The 17,475-nt window shown below is 40.7% G+C and overlaps 5 protein-coding genes and 1 long non-coding RNA gene across 7 annotated transcripts; 1 reads left to right on the top strand and 5 right to left on the bottom strand.

Moving 5' to 3' along the window:
• The first annotated feature begins 53 nt into the window (after nt 1–53).
• On the top strand, nt 54–5,897 carry LOC145707569 (focal adhesion kinase 1-like). Its single transcript, XM_081785118.1, has 15 exons — nt 54–279; nt 324–532; nt 604–1,315; nt 1,356–1,493; nt 3,145–3,329; nt 3,376–3,599; nt 3,695–3,991; nt 4,058–4,144; nt 4,218–4,317; nt 4,464–4,598; nt 4,670–4,982; nt 5,027–5,200; nt 5,250–5,449; nt 5,497–5,568; nt 5,609–5,897. Exons 1-15 carry the CDS (start codon nt 66–68, stop codon nt 5,645–5,647), a joined length of 3,099 nt encoding a protein of 1,032 aa, XP_081641244.1. The 5' UTR covers nt 54–65; the 3' UTR covers nt 5,648–5,897.
• Nucleotides 1,510–1,868, bottom strand: LOC145707580 (uncharacterized). The gene is made up of 3 exons (XR_014134761.1): nt 1,808–1,868; nt 1,703–1,754; nt 1,510–1,655 (listed from the first exon to the last, which is right to left on the bottom strand). It is a non-coding gene; the product is annotated as an uncharacterized LOC145707580 (long non-coding RNA).
• An 83-nt stretch (nt 5,898–5,980) lies between the features above and the next one.
• On the bottom strand, nt 5,981–8,105 carry LOC145707574 (uncharacterized). Of its 2 annotated transcripts, XM_081785124.1 has the most exons (3): nt 7,910–8,105; nt 6,205–7,501; nt 5,981–6,165 (listed from the first exon to the last, which is right to left on the bottom strand). In XM_081785124.1, the coding sequence occupies exon 2, from the start codon at nt 7,475–7,477 to the stop codon at nt 6,626–6,628; it is 852 nt and encodes a 283-aa protein (XP_081641250.1). In that variant the 5' UTR covers nt 7,478–7,501; nt 7,910–8,105; the 3' UTR covers nt 5,981–6,165; nt 6,205–6,625. The 2 variants fall into 2 exon arrangements, with proteins under 2 accessions (XP_081641250.1, XP_081641251.1); XM_081785125.1 differs by lacking the exon at nt 7,910–8,105 and having other exon boundaries at nt 6,205–7,865.
• A 2,156-nt stretch (nt 8,106–10,261) lies between these two features.
• LOC145707950 (uncharacterized) lies at nt 10,262–13,647 on the bottom strand. The gene is made up of 9 exons (XM_081785545.1): nt 13,450–13,647; nt 13,097–13,408; nt 11,708–13,049; nt 11,412–11,667; nt 11,225–11,369; nt 10,971–11,183; nt 10,805–10,928; nt 10,546–10,763; nt 10,262–10,498 (listed from the first exon to the last, which is right to left on the bottom strand). Exons 3-9 carry the CDS (start codon nt 12,552–12,554, stop codon nt 10,376–10,378), a joined length of 1,926 nt encoding a protein of 641 aa, XP_081641671.1. The 5' UTR covers nt 12,555–13,049; nt 13,097–13,408; nt 13,450–13,647; the 3' UTR covers nt 10,262–10,375.
• Nucleotides 13,648–13,682: 35 nt separating this feature from the next.
• On the bottom strand, nt 13,683–15,149 carry LOC145707766 (uncharacterized). The gene is made up of 5 exons (XM_081785339.1): nt 14,840–15,149; nt 14,428–14,692; nt 14,228–14,385; nt 14,057–14,187; nt 13,683–14,011 (listed from the first exon to the last, which is right to left on the bottom strand). Exons 1-5 carry the CDS (start codon nt 14,995–14,997, stop codon nt 13,821–13,823), a joined length of 903 nt encoding a protein of 300 aa, XP_081641465.1. The 5' UTR covers nt 14,998–15,149; the 3' UTR covers nt 13,683–13,820.
• Nucleotides 15,150–15,299: 150 nt separating this feature from the next.
• On the bottom strand, nt 15,300–17,240 carry LOC145710530 (dolichyl-phosphate beta-glucosyltransferase-like). The gene is made up of 6 exons (XM_081788297.1): nt 17,099–17,240; nt 16,764–17,054; nt 16,621–16,684; nt 16,061–16,389; nt 15,870–16,019; nt 15,300–15,827 (listed from the first exon to the last, which is right to left on the bottom strand). The coding sequence occupies exons 2-6, from the start codon at nt 16,917–16,919 to the stop codon at nt 15,618–15,620; spliced, it is 909 nt and encodes a 302-aa protein (XP_081644423.1). The 5' UTR covers nt 16,920–17,054; nt 17,099–17,240; the 3' UTR covers nt 15,300–15,617.
• Between the last annotated feature and the right edge of the window lie 235 nt (nt 17,241–17,475).

Genomic DNA, 17,475 nt, shown 5'->3' with positions numbered 1-17,475 from the left:
ACAAATCGATAAGAAAATCATCAAAAGTCTTCAATTTGAAAATGTTAAGAAATGAAAAATAAAAGATGGAAAACTCGGTGAGTTCGACTAACGCACTTGGCTCGGATGTGCCCTCCGACAAGATAATAGTCCATCTTGTCGAAGGTTATCGCACTGTTATTGTTGATGATCAGGTCAAGTTCCGAAGCGTCATCACTTCGATCACAGAAAGACTTACGAAGCAGTACTTCGAGAGAGAACGGCAAGAAGGAAGCACTGTTTCAGACGATAATATTTATGGTAAATAGCCGGAAATTCTGAGCGTCCACTAAGCAAATCATTAGGGTGGATTTTCGGAATCTGTTGGAACTGCAATGGACGCAAAGTTTGGATCCATCCGGAAACCTCTCATGGGGACTTTCTGAGAAAGTTTAATCCGTACTCCACGGCGAATCAGCAAGGGCGACTTGAGCTACTAGTGCGCTATTATCCAGACGACTTTGTTGATGTACACAAACGCCATAGGATCATCTTCACGCTCATGTACAAGCAGGTTGTTAATTAAGAAATCAAGGAAGAGAGCACACGAGTCGTATTTTTTTTTGCTAAAACTCAACTTTGAAGGTGCTGTACGAATATTTAAAAACTGACAATGTTCCTCCGGAGCTTGCGATAAAATTGGCCGGACTTGAAATCAGGCGGAAGTACCCGCAACTTAATCACAAGGCCGCGAAGTTGATAGCGAGTGCGATCGAAGATGATACTTTCAAAACGCTTTTTCCTGAAAAAGTGCTCCTTCAGTTCAAGCTACGTGATCTCCGGCGGCAAGTGGTGAAACAGTTTCAGCAAATGGACGAGAAGGCTTCATCGGACGCGGTTATTGAGTTTCTCAACCTCGTCAAGAAGCATCTCTTTTGCTTCGAGCGCGAGCACTACGCTGTCCGTCTCCACGAGTCGTTTCCCATCGCAACGACGCTGATGGTTGGACCAAACTCGTGTCAGATTTCGTATGGCTCGCAAACTGGCCACAATTTAACTCTCCTCGCGCGTTTTGAACATGTAGTTCGCATTGAGCCGATTACCGAACCAAATCTACAGCTGCTTCTTTATGTTGAAGGTTCAAACGAACCACTATACATAAATTGCTCGAGCGAGGACGAGCTCGAAAATCTTGCGGACCTTATTGACGGGTACGTCCGCGGAAGCAGAGATGTACCCGATGGAAGCGTTATTGTCAGCAGCAAATCGCGTCAGCTTCCGGACATTCCTGCGCCTTCCTTCGAATCACTCTCAAACATTCCTCAAACTTACATGCCACAGAACCCTGCTCCTACACGTATGCTTAACACTACCTACAACGTTTTAGTTGATTTAAGAAAGCCGCTTTATCCCGAAATCCCTCGAATCAGATGATGACTACGCAACAATTGTCGACCCTGTCGAGGAAAAATCTATCGACCCAAGCTTCGAACTCGACAGAAGTAAGATTGAGCTCCTCAGAGAAATTGGTCAGGAACGGTTAGCCAAATATCAATTTGTTCGTTTTTATTCCATAATCACAGTTGGAGAAATAAGGAAGTATTTTGAAGATTACTTTCGTGGGATAATTTTGTTCGCATCAGCGGTAGTGTTGGAAGCGAGAACGGCTCCGGCAACAGCGGCACGGCCTTCGTGTCCTATAAAATTAAACATTAATTTGAAGCTCACATATGATTCCAAATACCGGTCTTTTCGCCGATTTCCTTGCCTACTTTGGCGCCAGCAGCAACTCGAATCTGAAATAGAAATTTTAATCTTTTGTATTCTTCTTATCTCTTCAAGAACTTACGATTCCCATGTTAGCTTGTATCTGATAATGATGAATTTGGCTGAAGTGCGCTTGCTTTTACCCTAAAATGTTGTGTCTCTGCAAATTTCAAAGTCATTTCGCGCGGATGACGGAAAATTTTGCTTCCAACCGCATGTTATAGATAGATCACTAGTCCATCTATTACTGTATTATTCACTACCCTGGGACCAAGAGCCTGGGTATATTGCAGAAAATAATTGTATTCATTATGCTTTACTGCTCACTTTATTCAAAACTACGGGGATACAACCATAAGAGATCCTCTAGAATATGACACTCTTCTCACCTCTATATCTCGTCTAAAAACGACAGTTTTCTTTGAAGACTTTTTTGTTTGGAAGTTGCAACTTAGTCTAGGTTATCTCCTGTAAATTTATTAGTAATAGGACATTTATCGATTCTATTAGTTCTCTGTAACTGTTTTATTCGCCCCTTCTTTCGTCTTGCCGGCAATGATAAAATAATGCCTCTAGAATGGCGTCTTCTTGTATCATTGAAATGAAATAAGACTTTGAGTATGAAATAATCGGCTCTGATTTTATGTTTATAATAGCTCGACCAATAGGTTTACCCTTTTTTTAGTATTTCGAGCAGTGATAGAAACTTTTATGGGAACAAGAATTCAAACGAGCGACTCTTATATTTATATATCTAACTTGATGATGCATAACTTGATATACATAGAAAACACAGTCAATAGGTTGAGAATAAATTTATTTTTGGAAGAGAACGAAGTTTTAATTTCGTCGATCAATGAGCTTGTTGTCAGCAGTGTTAGAGGCGAGAACGGCTCCAGCGACGGCGGCTCGGCCTTCGTGACCAGTTTTTTCGCCGATTTCTTTGCCAACCTTGGCTCCAGCTGCAGTTCGAATCTAAAACTCCGTTAGAACTCTCTACTCTATCGAGCAACACTCACAAGTCCCATGTTGTTTTTCTTTCTGATGTAAATTTTTCCTGACAGCGGCAGTTATATTCTGTCTGCTTACAGTTTCGCAAATGTCAGTGAATAAAGTGGCCGTTTTGATTTTTAACGAGCGGTTCATTAATTTTTACTCTTGCGGGGACGATTTCCATTCGGTTAGTTACACTTTGGTTACTCTGAATCTCCTGAAGCTCCTAGAATCTCTAGAGGTTTCATGTGTTTCTCACTTGGCTTCTCACTCTATACAATAGCGTTAATCAAAAGAAAGTTAGATTATTTAATAAAATTCTCTAGAATTTCGCCTTCTTCCCTCTCCCTCTAAAAATGTTCCTCATTGATATGCTTATAGTACAAGCATTGTACTGTTTTAATTTGCATGCTAACCTTAAAAAGGGCCAGTTTGGAAATGTGCACTGTGCCAACTACAAGAATGATGGAATCACCGCTCTGGTGGCTGTTAAGAAGACCAATTTTGAGGAAGATTCGCAAGACTTGAAACAGAAATTTATTGAAGAAGCGCAAATCATGTGTCATTTCAATCACAAGCACATTGTTCAGCTTATCGGTGTCTGCACCAAGGTACTGATCTGACAGTATTCCTGACCCTCAACCATTATTTATTTAGGGCTGGCCGATCCTGATTGTGATGGAGTACTGCGCCCTGGGATGCATCCGAGACTACTTGATTCAAAATGCCGATGCTCTGGACATCCACCATCTTCTGGAGTACATTTACCAGCTGTCGTCTGCTCTAAAATACCTTGAAGAGCAGAACTTTGTGCACCGAGACATCGCCGCCCGCAACTTGATGCTTACTAATGAGCATACTGTCAAACTCGGAGATTTTGGGCCAGGGTTAAAAATCTAATTAAAGAAACATTATTCGGCTTACGCATGATCAATCGAAAAATCAGCTAAAATTTCGGTTTTGAACCCAGCTTCGGACTATCAAGGCAAGTAAAAGAGACTGATGCATACTACGTCGCGACTACAGGGAAGCTGCCAATTAAGTGGATGGCACCCGAGAGCATAAATTATCGTAAATTTACAAGCCAGTCTGATGTCTGGATGTTCGCAGTGTGCGCCTGGGAAATACTTTCCTGTGGTGTGAAGCCCTTTCAAGGGGTAAAAAATAATGATGTGATTCTTCAAATCGAGAATGGGATTCGCCTTGAACGCCCTGAAAAATGTCCACTGTCACTTTTCAAGATCATGAAGCAGTGCTGGAAATATCAGGCTCAGTAAGTTTCTCAAAGCTTGATAAATTAGCTCCCACGACACCGAGCGGTTGATAACGCTAAGTTCAGCCTGAGACCGACAGCGGCACAGAATCACGAGCAGATCGGCTACCTCCTCGATTCCTTCAATCAAGAGGACTCGGCAAATGTATATAGCTATGGTGAAATTAGAAAAGAATTAAGTAAACTGGCTTTCATTCTTAAAACAAGTTTTCACCGTTGACGTGAGTGTGAATAACGAGTTAAAAACGAAGACCGAGATTATGCCAGACGACCCCTTTACTCCGCTTCAAAGAAATCCTCTTCTTCCTCCTAAATCGCTCCCAAAGGTCAGTCTACAAAATTGATTGTGAACATAAGGCGATTACTAACAGTTTACTAGATTCATTGCACCTAATTGCTTGTAACCTTTGAGCATATTTTATCACTTATTTGCTGTGATCTTTTAAGCATAGTGTGTTTTACGATTTTTCAGGAAGTGCGCGAGCACACAGCTCGACAAAAGCTGGAAGAAAAAATAAAACGTGACTCGACGATAATGACAAAGATTAGTGACCAAAGCTCCGAAGCTTCTGAAAATCAGAAGTGGGCGGAAGAGAAAATGCGCCAGGCAGGGTCTTTTAGTTTGTTTAAATAATTTTTTATTCAAAACAATGATCTTTAATCAAGACCCTTCTTTAGAGTCAAGACAGTCTCAATCGCACTGGGAGCTTAGGATCTCGATCCAGTCAAAAATCAGAGTCTTCGTTGTCTGCAGTAGCCGCCCGAATAGCGCCTCCGAAGCCACCGCGAACAGCAAAAGTTAGCTCATCCTCTGGTCCTCCAGCAGCGAGTAGCACTTCTTCGGAAACGCCTTGCCACAATCCATACGCGCATGAGACACTGAAGGATGAGTCTGCTTCTCCTTTACCGTCCATCGATTCGGAAAAAGTTGAGTCTGACTCTTCAAGACACAGTGATACGTCTAGCACAAGATCTTCCAAGAAATCATCAAGTAAACTATCAAATGATTGTAAATCATATTTATATATAATCTAGTTCCTCCTGTTCCTGCGCCGATTAAACCTGTCCTGGAAGAAATGCCTAAACTCACATTAAAAGATGTAGTTTTGGACAAGACGCGAACGCTAAATCGAGAGAATGATACAATCTGGGCGGCCACATTAGCGGTCGTGAAGGAACTTGTTAGTCTCCGGAACTCTGCCGAAACAGGTATTATCGAAGCAAGGTAATCAAAGTTTGCACTCACAATAATCTTTAGCACGCCCAGACTCGCTGATCGCGCAAATTAAGTCTATCGGTCTCAAATGCAAAACGCTTGATGGTGAGGTGACCACTTTTTGTGAAAAGCTTGACGAAGCTGAGAGAAGAGAAGTCGAGCTTGAAAAGCGTTCGGTTTATGCTGAAATGAAGCAAGTCATTTCGCAAATCACAAACGTTCGCAATTTCGATGGCACGAAGGTAAAATAGCATTGGCATCTTTTCTCTTTAAAATTACTTAAACTAAGACTGCTTCTGAATACCGAAACGTCTTGATGGCTTCAATCCTTGTTATGTCCATCGCTGTAAAGAATTTGCAGGTATGTCATCTAAGTAATGCTCCAAATAATGACTTGTAAGGATGTAATCGACAAAGCCCGTCAAGTTCTAACCACATGATCTTCAATCTTCTTATCTTCCGTAACTCAAACAACTTCATAAAATTTCTGGCGCCACAGTGAGAACAATCTACAGACCGATTCAAATCGCTCAATAATGAAGACCTTCAATCAGCAAACGACAACCTACCCCATCCCCCGATCCTTAAACATGTCCAGTTCAAACGAATTAAAACAAACTGATTTTCCGCTCAATTCAAGATGCAATTTACAATTTCTGTGATTTCAAATAAAACCAACATCATATTTCAAAGGCGACTCCGCAAACTTCTTGAAAGATTTTCGGGTATTGATGTTTATGAAAAAAAATAAGGAGGAATTACGCAGGTGTAAATTAGTTTGGCCAAATATTTTTCAAAATTTAGTTGCAGATATAGATGTCGATGTTCATAAGTCTTTCATGATTTTTCTTCTCAAATTGTTACTGAAGAATCTTCTTCAGAAGCGACATTGTAGAGAACTCCGAGTTCATCCTGAGGATAATGACCAGGCTGGTCAGTTTTCTTTCCTTTTCGGCTCCTATAAAAATGTTAAAAATTGTATGATAACGGACCTTACGTGATTCGTTTCCAGAGCAAGATGCAAATAAGCATCAGAGCGATTGCAGCTCCAATGCCTCCCACGAAACTCTTCGTGTCGAAGTGAGGGATGGGCTCGATTTCCGGGAGCATTCTCTTGTCAGGCACTGTGTTACGAAAAGTGGAGAATGATTGAAATCAGACTGCCTCGAATTGTTACCGTTACCGAAAACCGGTGAATGATCCTTATCGCGGGCCACAAACTCAGATCGCACAGATTAACCACAAACTGCCCATGGCATCAAGCCGAGAAAAAATAAATACCCTACCCTAATGCATCCCTTTTGCTCGTGATTAGTTGCTTCAATTAGTTCAAATATTAAAAACTAGGATTCAAAAGGAAAATTTATTTTAGTGAAATTATTTACAGATGGTAAAAAGATTTGTCAGGATTGTATAGTCTAAGCGTGAATTTTAATTTTTCTTCGCCGAATCACCTCCTTCCGATATTTTTCTGCCTCGGTTTCGTTTTCATCATCAGTGGAGTCCTCAATGACGATTGGCACTCGGTTGACTTTTTTTATTTTTCGCTTTTTCGTGGCTTGATCTGGCTCAGGTGTTTTTTCCTTTGCCAAAGACGAATACTTGCTTCGAAGCTCGTCTTCAGAATCCAATATTTCTATTATTTCGGGAGCTGGTGTTCCTCTGCCTTCCTGATTTTCTTGCAATTCTTCAATCGCTTCCTGTATGTTGGGCTTCTTACTCTTGGTTTTCGTCTGAATTTCAATCATTTTTTTCTTCTCGTGTTTCTTCTTTTTATTTCCCTTCTTATCCGTATTGGGATTCTGCACCGGATTTTCTTCTGCTTTTCGAGTTTTCTTTTCTTTAGCCGGTGGAGTGTCAAAGATGCCAGACGAACTGCTTGTTGAAGCGGGTGCATCCGTTGATTCAGAGGCGGCAGGTTTGAAATTTACGTTGAGATTCGATGCCTTTGTGATCGCTTGAGCACACTTTTTGACTCTACTGTGAACTTTAGCTCCCGTGTTCTTCATTTTTGAGAAGCTGCTATCATCCCTCATGATTGAAGTGTGTCTAAGTTTGCTTGGCGATACTTCTTCGGCCTCCGAGGACTCGGAATCAGAGCCGTAGGTAGGTCTACTCATTTTTGGAATTTCAACTTTTCCCCAATCCACGTTGACGCTCCTTGGTGGTCGTTTATGCTTGTTTACTGGCGCTTTATAACGCCTGTAGTCGTCCTTCTTTTTGACAGCAGCGAAAAAGGCCTCGAGGTCGTTATCGGAATCGCTGCTCATTTTTGTCGTTTATGTGATTCTTAACTTAAAAACTTTTAATTTCTCGCAAGAATGTTAAGTCTCAGAATGAGGGCGAGATACTTATTCCTCCAGGGCCAGCTAGTGGGAGGGAACAGCGCCTTATTGTACTATGTTCCTTACGAAGACTGTTTGCACACTATGACAGGTGGGTTTCACACTGCCCTCTGTTCATCCGCCGTGGAAAATTTATCTCAATCAGATCTGGGGCACGTTTACGCGCAATATAAGTAATAAATCAGAAATAAATATGATATACAGTAGCAATAAACTTGAAACTGATTGATTGCTTTATTGAATTACACGAAAGAATTTTTCTCTTAGTCTGTCAATTTATCTCAAGGAAAAATATTTTTTAGTTGTGAATGGGCGTATTAGTTAACCGAAGAAAACAAACGCAGAATAAAAACTGACCGATTTTTAGTCGAACGCCTTGGCAGCAGATGGAGGTGGACAAAAAATAGTCTGCGAATGCTTATTGTTATATTTCCATAATAAGTCTCATTTTTGGGTCGTTATTCTAAGAAATTAGTTCTCCCTTAGAAAAACGTGTGATAGTCTCGCGTTCTGTCTCGTTGCTTCTCGTGACGGTAACTTCGGAGAAAATGGGTGTCTTCAGATTGAACCGCGAGTTCTCAGTGAGTCAGTTCAAATCATGCAACCCATGACCAAGAAAAATGGCCAGTCTGTCTGTCGTGTTCGAGCACTCATGCTCTTTCACGATCGCGAACCCTTCATCTTCAAGTTAGGGTAGCCAAATACTGAAGACATCGACGTTTTCATTGAAATACGCTTTCGAACCCGATTTCAAACGAAAATTCGTGGTTTGAAAGCCACTCACTCTACTCACTTTCGCGTTGTTGGATTTAATTAATTACATCAAAGTTAAAAAATCCTTTAGGAACTTATTAGGATTCTAATTTGCCAACTAATTTTCGCTCTAATAAACATCGCAGTTGTCACTTGAATTAATTTTTATGATCGATGTGCCGCCTTTTATCAACTCCAAAATCAAATTTCAAAGTAAAAACGCAAGCAGACTTTAGTCCAAAGACAAATACTTATTATTGAACAAGATCTTAGGCAATGCTTACCAAATCCAAAACCACACAGGTGGCCTTCAAATGACCCGCGAAAATATAATCCTCAGCTCACCTGGCGAAAAAAAATGAAACACTTTGTTCTCTGCTTGAAGCAAATTAACTGGGATTAACTAATGGCCCCGGTTATATAGGCGAGCTTCAGGTGGAAAATCGATTGCCGGAAGTTAGTTTAGCACAGCGCAAAGAGGAAGTTCCTTAAAAATCCGGACAAATTAATGATCAGATTTTTGATAGAAGTGGACCTTCTTTTAACTACCACTCTGTCTTTTCTCAAATAATGAAAATTTTCAAGCTAGGAGAAGCTTGCACACCCTAGAAATAAAACGAACACTAACGTGAGCACCGTGTCATGAGTGAGCCGGTGATATGGGTACGTCGCAGACACACCTCGCTGAAAATATTTTTAAAATTACGCTGCCGCTTCCAAGAAGAATGTTCAACACAGCGAGCCTATAAAAGGCTGGCGCAAGATACCACCTGCCAACAAAACCAAATCCAAAATAAAACACTCGAATAAAATTTTAGTCGTTGCATTGATATCACATGTGTGACCCACTCGCAGACCTTTACGACATCGTCTCAATGCCAATGCCGGCTAAGAAGTCAAAAGAAGTAAAAGTAAAATCAAAAACGGAAACGAAGCTTTTCAAGAAGATCAAGAAATTCACGAAAACCTTATAACGTACAAGTCGCAAGCATAACCAATGATCGGAACTCTAAATCACGACATTCTACCTCATTGAGACACCATTCCAGTCAACAAATTCCATGTACACTTGCCCGAAGCTATTTTCTTCGATAAAAAACTATACGCGTAGTATACCTGTGGAACCAAAATAAAACTGTCAAATGGATAACTTGTGGCTCCAGCGAGTATATATATCATATATAAATTATTTCTTATAATGATCACGATTGATGCAAATCTGCTCACCTTTCTTTTGTTGAAAATTTGCTAATTTCTCTACAGAGACGTTCTCTAAAAACACTAACACAAGAGTAGACGATATTACCTTTTGGAAACGATATCAGTTCCCACGGAGCGCTAGGTGTGACCCCCTACCGCGGAATTACCGAAAAAATTTGATGATGATTGATCCCCTGTGAAAATTGTTGCTGAGCACTCACTCGTGAATATAGGTTCAATATTCCCCATGTAAAGAAAAAATCTAGCACTGTGTATCATGGACTAAAGTTATCGAATATATGGTTTCAAATATCTCAACAGAGCGGCAGGTGCGGAAACCTTTCCGATTAATTAAAAGCTTTATGTGGCGTAATAAAGCTTCCCAGTTTACGACGTGCGACAGAAACGGCAAAGCAAAAAATCGTCCTAAAAATGGAGGCTGTAGAAGAGAAAGAGCCTGTTGACTATAGAATCGTTGCGACAGCAGTTAGACACGGGATTTATTTTCTAGGCCTTATATCTTTATACTTAAATTTATTTCACATAAGATCCCTATCAGCTTTATAATATTTGCAGCTTGTCTTGTCGCTTATCTTCTGTACAACCTTTGCTTCAAGAAAGACATCGAAGCCCCAACGAATAAAGAAATCAACAAGGACGAACTTATTCAAAACCTCAACATCGTATAAGAATCTGCCTCCTGAGATACAAAGATAACAACAAACAGCCATATTGTAAGCTGTTAATGCTTCAATCTGTGACTTTTATAACAACAATAAATATTTTTATTTCCGATTCTTTATGATAAACAGGCAGTGATGATATAAAAATAAGTGAAACTAAATAAGGAAATTGACTAATCTTGGTTAATTAGAGAGTAAGTCGGTTTTTGTCTGGAGAGTAATTTTGAACTTTTTGCACTATTTTGTAGAATATGACTAAGTACACTATAGTTAGCAAAGGAAAGAGCCATTTCCAAACGTTTGAAGCAACCTGAATAATAAGTGTAAACGCTTGAGTCGTCTACATTTCGAATATACTTTAACTGTCGTTTTAGCGGCCGTAGAGATGACGGACACAACATCTGATTGGAAGGAAGTGTTAAGCAGCTCTCTCTTCCGAGCGGGCGTTCCGAAGCTTATTTCCATCGCGTCGCCCGCGCCATCAGGAAGCCCAAAATTTGAGACAGAGTCGAACGGCGTTATTCCTTCGTCTTCTTCATCAATCGACATATTTCCGAAGCTAGAGTCCAGAAATCCTAGTATAATTTAATAAAACCGTCTCTTCATTTGAACAGACCTTTTTTCTCTGGCGAATACCGAGCACCGATCTGAGTAGGAGGCTTTCTAGGCGAACCATTCGGAGTAGAATGCTGACTGGATGGTTCACTCTCGTCACTTGTTTCCAGTAAGGAAGAAATTATCTGAAAATGAGTTACTACTTAGCCAAGTTTAAGTGTACTCACTTCGTCATATTGATTGGCGAAATTTCGAAAAAGATAAAATATCAAAACGGTTTCAATGCCGAGCTCGATCTTCCAGAGAATAATCTTCATTTGCTCCAAAGTGTTGAAGATTTGCAGCGCGATCGTTACAGATGAAGGGATATCAAAGTTGGTAGTGAAAAGCATGGGCAAAAATTGGCGCAAAATGACACAAAATATGAGCAGAATCGAAACCTAAAATGTAGTTGACCGCAAGCCATCGCATTTTTACTTACGCGGGGAGCTTTTTTTGCCACTAAAGAAGTAAACGTAATGTACAATCCAAAAGCGAAGCAACCCATGTACTTGGTTATAGTTAGCCCAAAGATGGAGAACGTAGCTAGCGCAAGAAAGCCTAATATTGTCAGGAAACGCATTCGCCTGAAAACGATTATAATTAATTGAGACTTTATAGAAACCTACCGGAAAAGAGTCAAATCAAATTCCGATCTATCCTCATTTACCACAGTAGGCTGAGCTGTCTTCTGGCTCAACAATGTATTCGCTATTGAGTTGTAGACTGATCTCGGGGGAGTTCGCCAGATTGATGTAGAAGCTGCTTGCGATACCCTAGAGCGCACATATGCAGATCCAGGGCGGGATGCGGAATAGCCACTGTCATTTGTGGATTGTGAGTTAGACTGAGATTGACTCGCTTGATAGGTAGCTTTTAATCCAGCTAAATAAATAATGAAAATACTCCTCGTTCTTGATTTTACCTTGTTGATTCTTTAAATATTGGTCAATTTTCCTCTGGCACATCATACACAGCCTGTAAGTCCTCTCTAACTGTCTTTCGAATTCGGCGATCTCTTCATCTTCAAATGCCTCAGATGAAGGCACGAATTCCCTCAAACGTCTGGCTTTTATTTCTGGAAGGTCGCTGCATCTCGGGCAAAGTTGTGGGGCCCCGTACTGAGCTGGAGCTTTCACGGGCGTACAGAATGTTGATCCACGTTCTTGGAAGCGATTTGTCCCTTTTTTCTCCACTTCTGCGTTTTGGTCGATATCACCCTCAGATGTGAAGCCGTTGAATTGATCGCAGACAGAACAGGTCCAATTGTTGGTCTCTGATGCTCTAATAAAATGACTTTTTCCACAGCACCAGCAGTTCAATTGAAGCTGACGTAGGTACAGAAACCAGTATCCAAAGAAGCTAGCTAAAGCAGTCGCCGAAAGCGTCCCAAGCGCCAGATAAATATTGTCTTCTTCTAATAACCATATCAGAGCACTTTCGTAACTGCCCTTTAATTCGCTAGCGAGCTCGTTAATTATGTCATCAGATGTAAAGGCGACGGTTTTATCTACTGCTTCAAATTTAACGGTCACATCCGGAATATCAGAAATATCTGGCGCCTCAGTGATTCCTTCGCTGACTTCTATCCGCTCTCCCATGTGTAGATTTTGATCTGGTGATTCCCAAACAGCCGAAGAGTCCGATTCCATACTTTTTCTTTTAAGTATACATCTCAGAATCCAATAGTTTGAACGAAAATAATATAAACACTGTTTTTTTAGGTTGACCCTGACTTTGTCCCAACCGTATTCAAAATGTGGTAGCCCCATACATCTATATATTTTCTGAAAGCCTAGACTCTACTGCGTTGCCTCGACTGGGTCTTGTGACCTTGGCGAGGTCATATGACCTGAAATGACCCCTTTGAAGAGAGGCCAAGCGGAAAATAGTCATTTTTTAAGGAAAACTAGCATAAAATTGCTTGGATTCTAGTGTGGGCAGACACGGACATAATGCATTTTTATAACCGCCAGATCACGGGGATCATTTCGACTATTGATTATAAGGGGGTAGCTGATGCCCTGAGGCAAATTTAGGGGGTCGAAAAACCCGAGGGTCAACCTAAAAAAAACAGTGTTATAGCTATGTAAGTTTTAAAGAGGCAGTGATAAGAGATGACATAGAAGCAGTGAGATTGAAGTGATTGTAGTGTATGAAAGATAAATAATTAATTGAACTACTGAGTGACTTATTTTTTATAAGGATAAAAACAACAGCGGGCCGTTTGATTACGTGTCGGTTTGTTATCGGTCGATTTTTGGTACCTGAATGATTATTGTAAACCTAGAGTTATCACAATGTCTGAACTTACTTTTTTTGCTGAATCTTGTAATAACTTTCGACTTTCGTCTGGCAGTAAATACAACGCTGGTACTCTTTTTCTAGCTTTCCTTCATAATCAGCGTATTCTTTATCTTCAAATGCCTCGGAGGAAGGCGTGAATTCCCTCAAAAGTCTGGCTTTTACTTCTGGCAGGGCTCGGCATCTCGGGCACAGTTGTGGAGCTTCGTACTGAGCTGGAGCTTTCACAGACATGCAGAATCTTGATTCGCGTTCTTGATACTGATTCATTCCATTTTTGTTTGTTTCCGCATACTGTATGCAGCATACACGTCGATATCCCCTATAAAGTCCTATTACAAAAAATTTAATAGTCTTCCTTACCCTCGGGTGTAAATCCGTTGAATTGGTCACAACCTTTACATATCCAATTATTGCTTTCGTATGCCTTCATTGAATGAGTTCTACCACAGCACTAGCAGTTCGATCGAACTTGTCTCTGGGATCTACGTCGCTTTTTCTCGTAGATACAAAAAACTAAAGTTACCAAGATGGTAGCCACACCGATATATACCAATTCCATTCTCTTAAATTTTAGGTTGACAATTGAATAGTTTAAATATCATATATCTTTAGAAAATGTGAACAGGTAGATTGTTGCAAAGAAAGCTGACTGTGCGATTGCAAAGGATCATTTCCGGAAGTTGGTAACAAACGAGGAAAAATAACTTTTGGCTTCAATGAGGTAGTGATCCCTAAATAGGAATGTAGCTCTTTCGTGTCGTGAAGAATGCTTCGTCAAGATTGAACTCGTCATAGCTGCGATCCGGTGTGTTTGATGCCGTGATACCAGCGTAGAGGCCTGTCCCCAGCAAGCTCAACATAAGAGCACCGGGAGTTCCGCGGCGCATTCGCCGCAATTTTAAGACGATCATGACAGTAAACACTGATATCGACTTTAAGCTGCTTTAGAAATAGACGGAAATCTTACCTGAAAACATGTTCAATCCTACACGTCTAAACCAGGGCTTCATATCGGGAACAAACAAACGGCTGTTATCAGAGAAAAATAAGACGTTGTCGCGTTGTCTGTAGATGACAGGTTTCCAATCTGGAGACCATCTGAATTGAAGTTATAGCACTTGCCTTAGGGAATCATTACCGATAACGGAGCGCAAGGTCGTATAGCTCTCTGAAAAAGCCCCAGTGAGGCCAGGTCACTTCCACATCCAGGTTTTTCACTTGAATCTTTGTTCGATGCTCTTCGTGTGGCCTCCAGTTTACTCGGAAGAGCGTTTGATATCGACTGATGAGTTTGACCTAAACTAAGGTGAATATTTAAGAAATGTAAGTAATACTTACATAAAGGACAGTTCCCGGCTCTGCGTGAATTTGAACGTCTTGATTAAGTTCAATAGGACCACTGTCTTTTGAGTATTCATATTCTCCACGCATCATGTATATTTTCTGGTGATTTACTAGTACACTACTGAGACTAGTAAAGACAGTTTCTTGGGTAGGTCTCTTCAAATATAACCACTGCTGTCTGGTGACCACAACCGCGTATCCTTCTCTTTGTAGAACTGCGATTCGCTCCTCGTCCGAGCACCACGACTGTATCTGGATCCTAAAATAGAAGCTGCTAAGATCTGGAGCTAAAATTAGCGAATCGTTCATGTTTTCTTTCGTGTTATAAAAAGTACCTATTTCGATTCCAAAAAAGATGATTGCATACTAGGTTAGTGGAATTATTTGAATAAGTGAGATTTCTTACATGTGGTTAATATTCTTTATTGTTTTATGGAGGTCCCGATTATCGCGCATTTGCATAGTGCTCAGCACGGTGTTGTAGGTGTTGGTTACTGCGATGAGTCCAACAACGCCCACAGCAACCGCGATCGAGTCCCCAAGGATCTGCTTCGGCGAGTTCATCTTCGCAATCCACGTCTCGTCCGCCTGTCGCAACAAACCAACAGACTCAGCCACATTCTCTAGTGGTCTAGAAACGCCCTGTGCAATCGAGTTCACGCTGTTTTTAACGGATCCTTTGGCACCCTTGATAATTCCTTAAAAGGCTCGGACTATTTTTTAAGAATTATCCGACTAAAATAATAAATATCGCTCAAAAACTTTATTTTTATCAGTTTAGCCTTTCCTGCTACGTTTTCGATGGCTCCATTGTTATCCCCCATTGATTTTGTATCCGATCTGAGAAAGAAAAAGGTTAATCAGGATAACTCATTACGACTGCATCTTTACAGAAAATAAAACCGAATGGAAATCAGTGGAGCAAGTAAATATTAATTGAGAAGTCGATTGGCATGGAAGTAAAAAAATGGCTGTCGAGAAAAGAGCAATCGAGGGAAAAGTAAACGGCTAAAAGTACAGAACGTAACTGTGATATAAATACTTGGCGAGTTCTACCAATATACAACACCACGAAGGCGTAAAGGTCTGCTTTATTGCACTTGTGTGAGAAGATGAAGAGAACGAAGCGAGAAAAGTTCTAACACTGAACCGTACCCAACTAATAAGGGCATTTAAACTAGAGTCTACTGAGAGTGTTGGATCCTCCAGTAGCCTATAAAATAACGCAACCAAATGAGGACCAAGTCACGGCCCATTTCAATCCACGAAAACACTGGAGTCATTTTTGAACCGTCGATTTCGTCCCATTTTATTGCCACTTCTTTTATGGGAATTGACAATCGTTCTGCAATAAAAAGAAGTTCTACATCGAATGCCCATCGTTGGAGGTGAAGCTGAACACGGCGGTTGAATATCTTGTTCGTGAAATTGTTTACCTGAGGAAGAATTCTTTGAGCAGCAGATCGTGTGAATAGCTTGTAACCGCACTGAGTGTCCTTGACGGTTCTAACGCAGAATATCTGCACTAGAAGATGGAAGCCTTTCATAAGAATCGTACGGAATAGGCTTCTTTGTGCAATTGATTCCTTCAAAATAGTAACACTCGTATATTATCCTCGCTAAATACCTTTTCGAGGTGCGCTCTTGAGCCAACCACAATCAGTTCTGGATGCTCGTCAACACAATCTTGCAAAACTTTGTTGATCTTTTGGAATTCCGTAAAAGGCATGGCCCGGTCCGCATCGGCAAAGAAGATTTTGGAACCACGAGCAGCCATCATCCCCATCTTTACGGCATGGCCCTTTCCACGATTGCGCACTAGCTTCAGACATTTGACGTTCTTATTCTCTATTGAGAACTTTTCCACTACTTTGCTCGTGCCATCTTTGGAGCCGTCATCAACGACAATGATCTCGTACGTTTGTTTTTTCGAAGTGGCCAGGCATTCAACGCACTCTATGTAAAATTTATTATAATTCGAAATTCAAATTTCAGAATACATTTTTGTACATAGTTTTTAAAGCAACAGATACGTCTTCGAGACAAGCAATCCGAATTTAAATTTATTTCATCAAGTGTATGTAACATTTGATCATACCAAAATGATTCTTTATTGATGCCCATGTATGTTAAATACGGGTAATCACAAAATTAGGATGCTAGCCGTCTAGGAATATTAAACAGTACCTTCTAGCATGGAGGGGAGACGTTCTTGTTCATTGTAGGCTGGGATGACGACCGTGAGATCTACCTAAATTATTCGTTTGTTAATCACTTTTGACGAAAAATATTTTGGAAATAAATGATTCTTGAGCCTGTGACATTCATACCTCGGCTGCATCTTTGTAGGAAGGAATGGGTTTATTCTCATTCAAGAATGTCTTTTCGTGCCTGACATTGTCTGGCTCACGGGGAAAACTTGTAACAAGAGCTGCCAAAATGAGTACTCCGACTCCGATCGTCCCGAATACAACGTACTCGATCATACTAAAATGATGAATGACGAGCTTTGTGATAGAATCCGGGAGAAATTTCCATTTTCAGAAGAAGTGAAGCCAAATAAATATCTATGCATGAGGGTTGGGTTGAGCATCCACTCTTTCCTTTAGGTTGGCTTTTAACTGTCCTTAAAATAAGTTTAATCGAGTCATGATAAGTTGAATACCTTTTTCAGATCTAGCTCATTTTGGATAGCATCTGTTATCGGGAATTGCTCTTCGATCTTTCTATCTTCCATGTGTTCTTGGATACTAATGATAAAGTCGTCGATCTTCTTCCTCTTCTGTTCCTCTGATAGAGTCTGGTCGTAGTTAATAAGCGTTATGTATTTAACTGTGCATTCGGGAAACTCCACCAAAAACTTTCCACTGGCGATATCTTGCTTTATCCTTCGGTCGAACATAAACGATGAGATTCCCATTGCTGCAAATCAAGCATCAAATAATATCAAGGAGGAAAAGATGAGTACCCGAGGTGATTCCTAGCGTTGGAGAGAGAATAACACGAGGTAATAACTTCATTCTTCCCGCTGTCAGACCAAAA

Source organism: Oikopleura dioica, chromosome XSR (assembly GCF_907165135.1).
Source record: "Oikopleura dioica chromosome XSR, OKI2018_I68_1.0, whole genome shotgun sequence".
In the NCBI taxonomy this organism is placed as follows: domain Eukaryota; kingdom Metazoa; phylum Chordata; class Appendicularia; order Copelata; family Oikopleuridae; genus Oikopleura; species Oikopleura dioica.
The sequence above is the reverse complement of the archived record's forward strand: the minus strand, read 5'-3'. Positions and strand labels throughout refer to the sequence as shown.

Bases quoted from the DNA above. Each gene is read 5' to 3' on its own strand.
- LOC145707569 (XM_081785118.1), top strand. From the start codon at position 66: ATGGAAAACTCGGTGAGTTCGACTAACGCACTTGGCTCGGATGTGCCC. The intron at 3,330-3,375 runs GTACTGATCTGA...TTATTTATTTAG, and splicing joins TTATCGGTGTCTGCACCAAG to GGCTGGCCGATCCTGATTGT. The intron at 3,992-4,057 runs GTAAGTTTCTCA...CGCTAAGTTCAG, and splicing joins TGCTGGAAATATCAGGCTCA to CCTGAGACCGACAGCGGCAC.
- LOC145707574 (XM_081785124.1), bottom strand. From the start codon at position 7,477: ATGAGCAGCGATTCCGATAACGACCTCGAGGCCTTTTTCGCTGCTGTC.
- LOC145707950 (XM_081785545.1), bottom strand. From the start codon at position 12,554: ATGGGGCTACCACATTTTGAATACGGTTGGGACAAAGTCAGGGTCAAC. The intron at 11,370-11,411 runs GTAGGTTTCTAT...AATCGTTTTCAG, and splicing joins TTTGATTTGACTCTTTTCCG to GCGAATGCGTTTCCTGACAA. The intron at 10,499-10,545 runs GTATATTCGAAA...CTTATTATTCAG, and splicing joins CCGCTAAAACGACAGTTAAA to GTTGCTTCAAACGTTTGGAA.
- LOC145707766 (XM_081785339.1), bottom strand. From the start codon at position 14,997: ATGAACTCGCCGAAGCAGATCCTTGGGGACTCGATCGCGGTTGCTGTG. The intron at 14,386-14,427 runs GTAAGTATTACT...ACCTTAGTTTAG, and splicing joins AGCCGGGAACTGTCCTTTAT to GTCAAACTCATCAGTCGATA. The intron at 14,188-14,227 runs GTAATGATTCCC...ACTTCAATTCAG, and splicing joins GACCTTGCGCTCCGTTATCG to ATGGTCTCCAGATTGGAAAC.
- LOC145710530 (XM_081788297.1), bottom strand. From the start codon at position 16,919: ATGATCGAGTACGTTGTATTCGGGACGATCGGAGTCGGAGTACTCATT. The intron at 16,390-16,620 runs GTACTGTTTAAT...AATTTTACATAG, and splicing joins TCTCCCCTCCATGCTAGAAG to AGTGCGTTGAATGCCTGGCC. The intron at 15,828-15,869 runs GTAAACAATTTC...CGCCGTGTTCAG, and splicing joins CTCAAAGAATTCTTCCTCAG to CTTCACCTCCAACGATGGGC.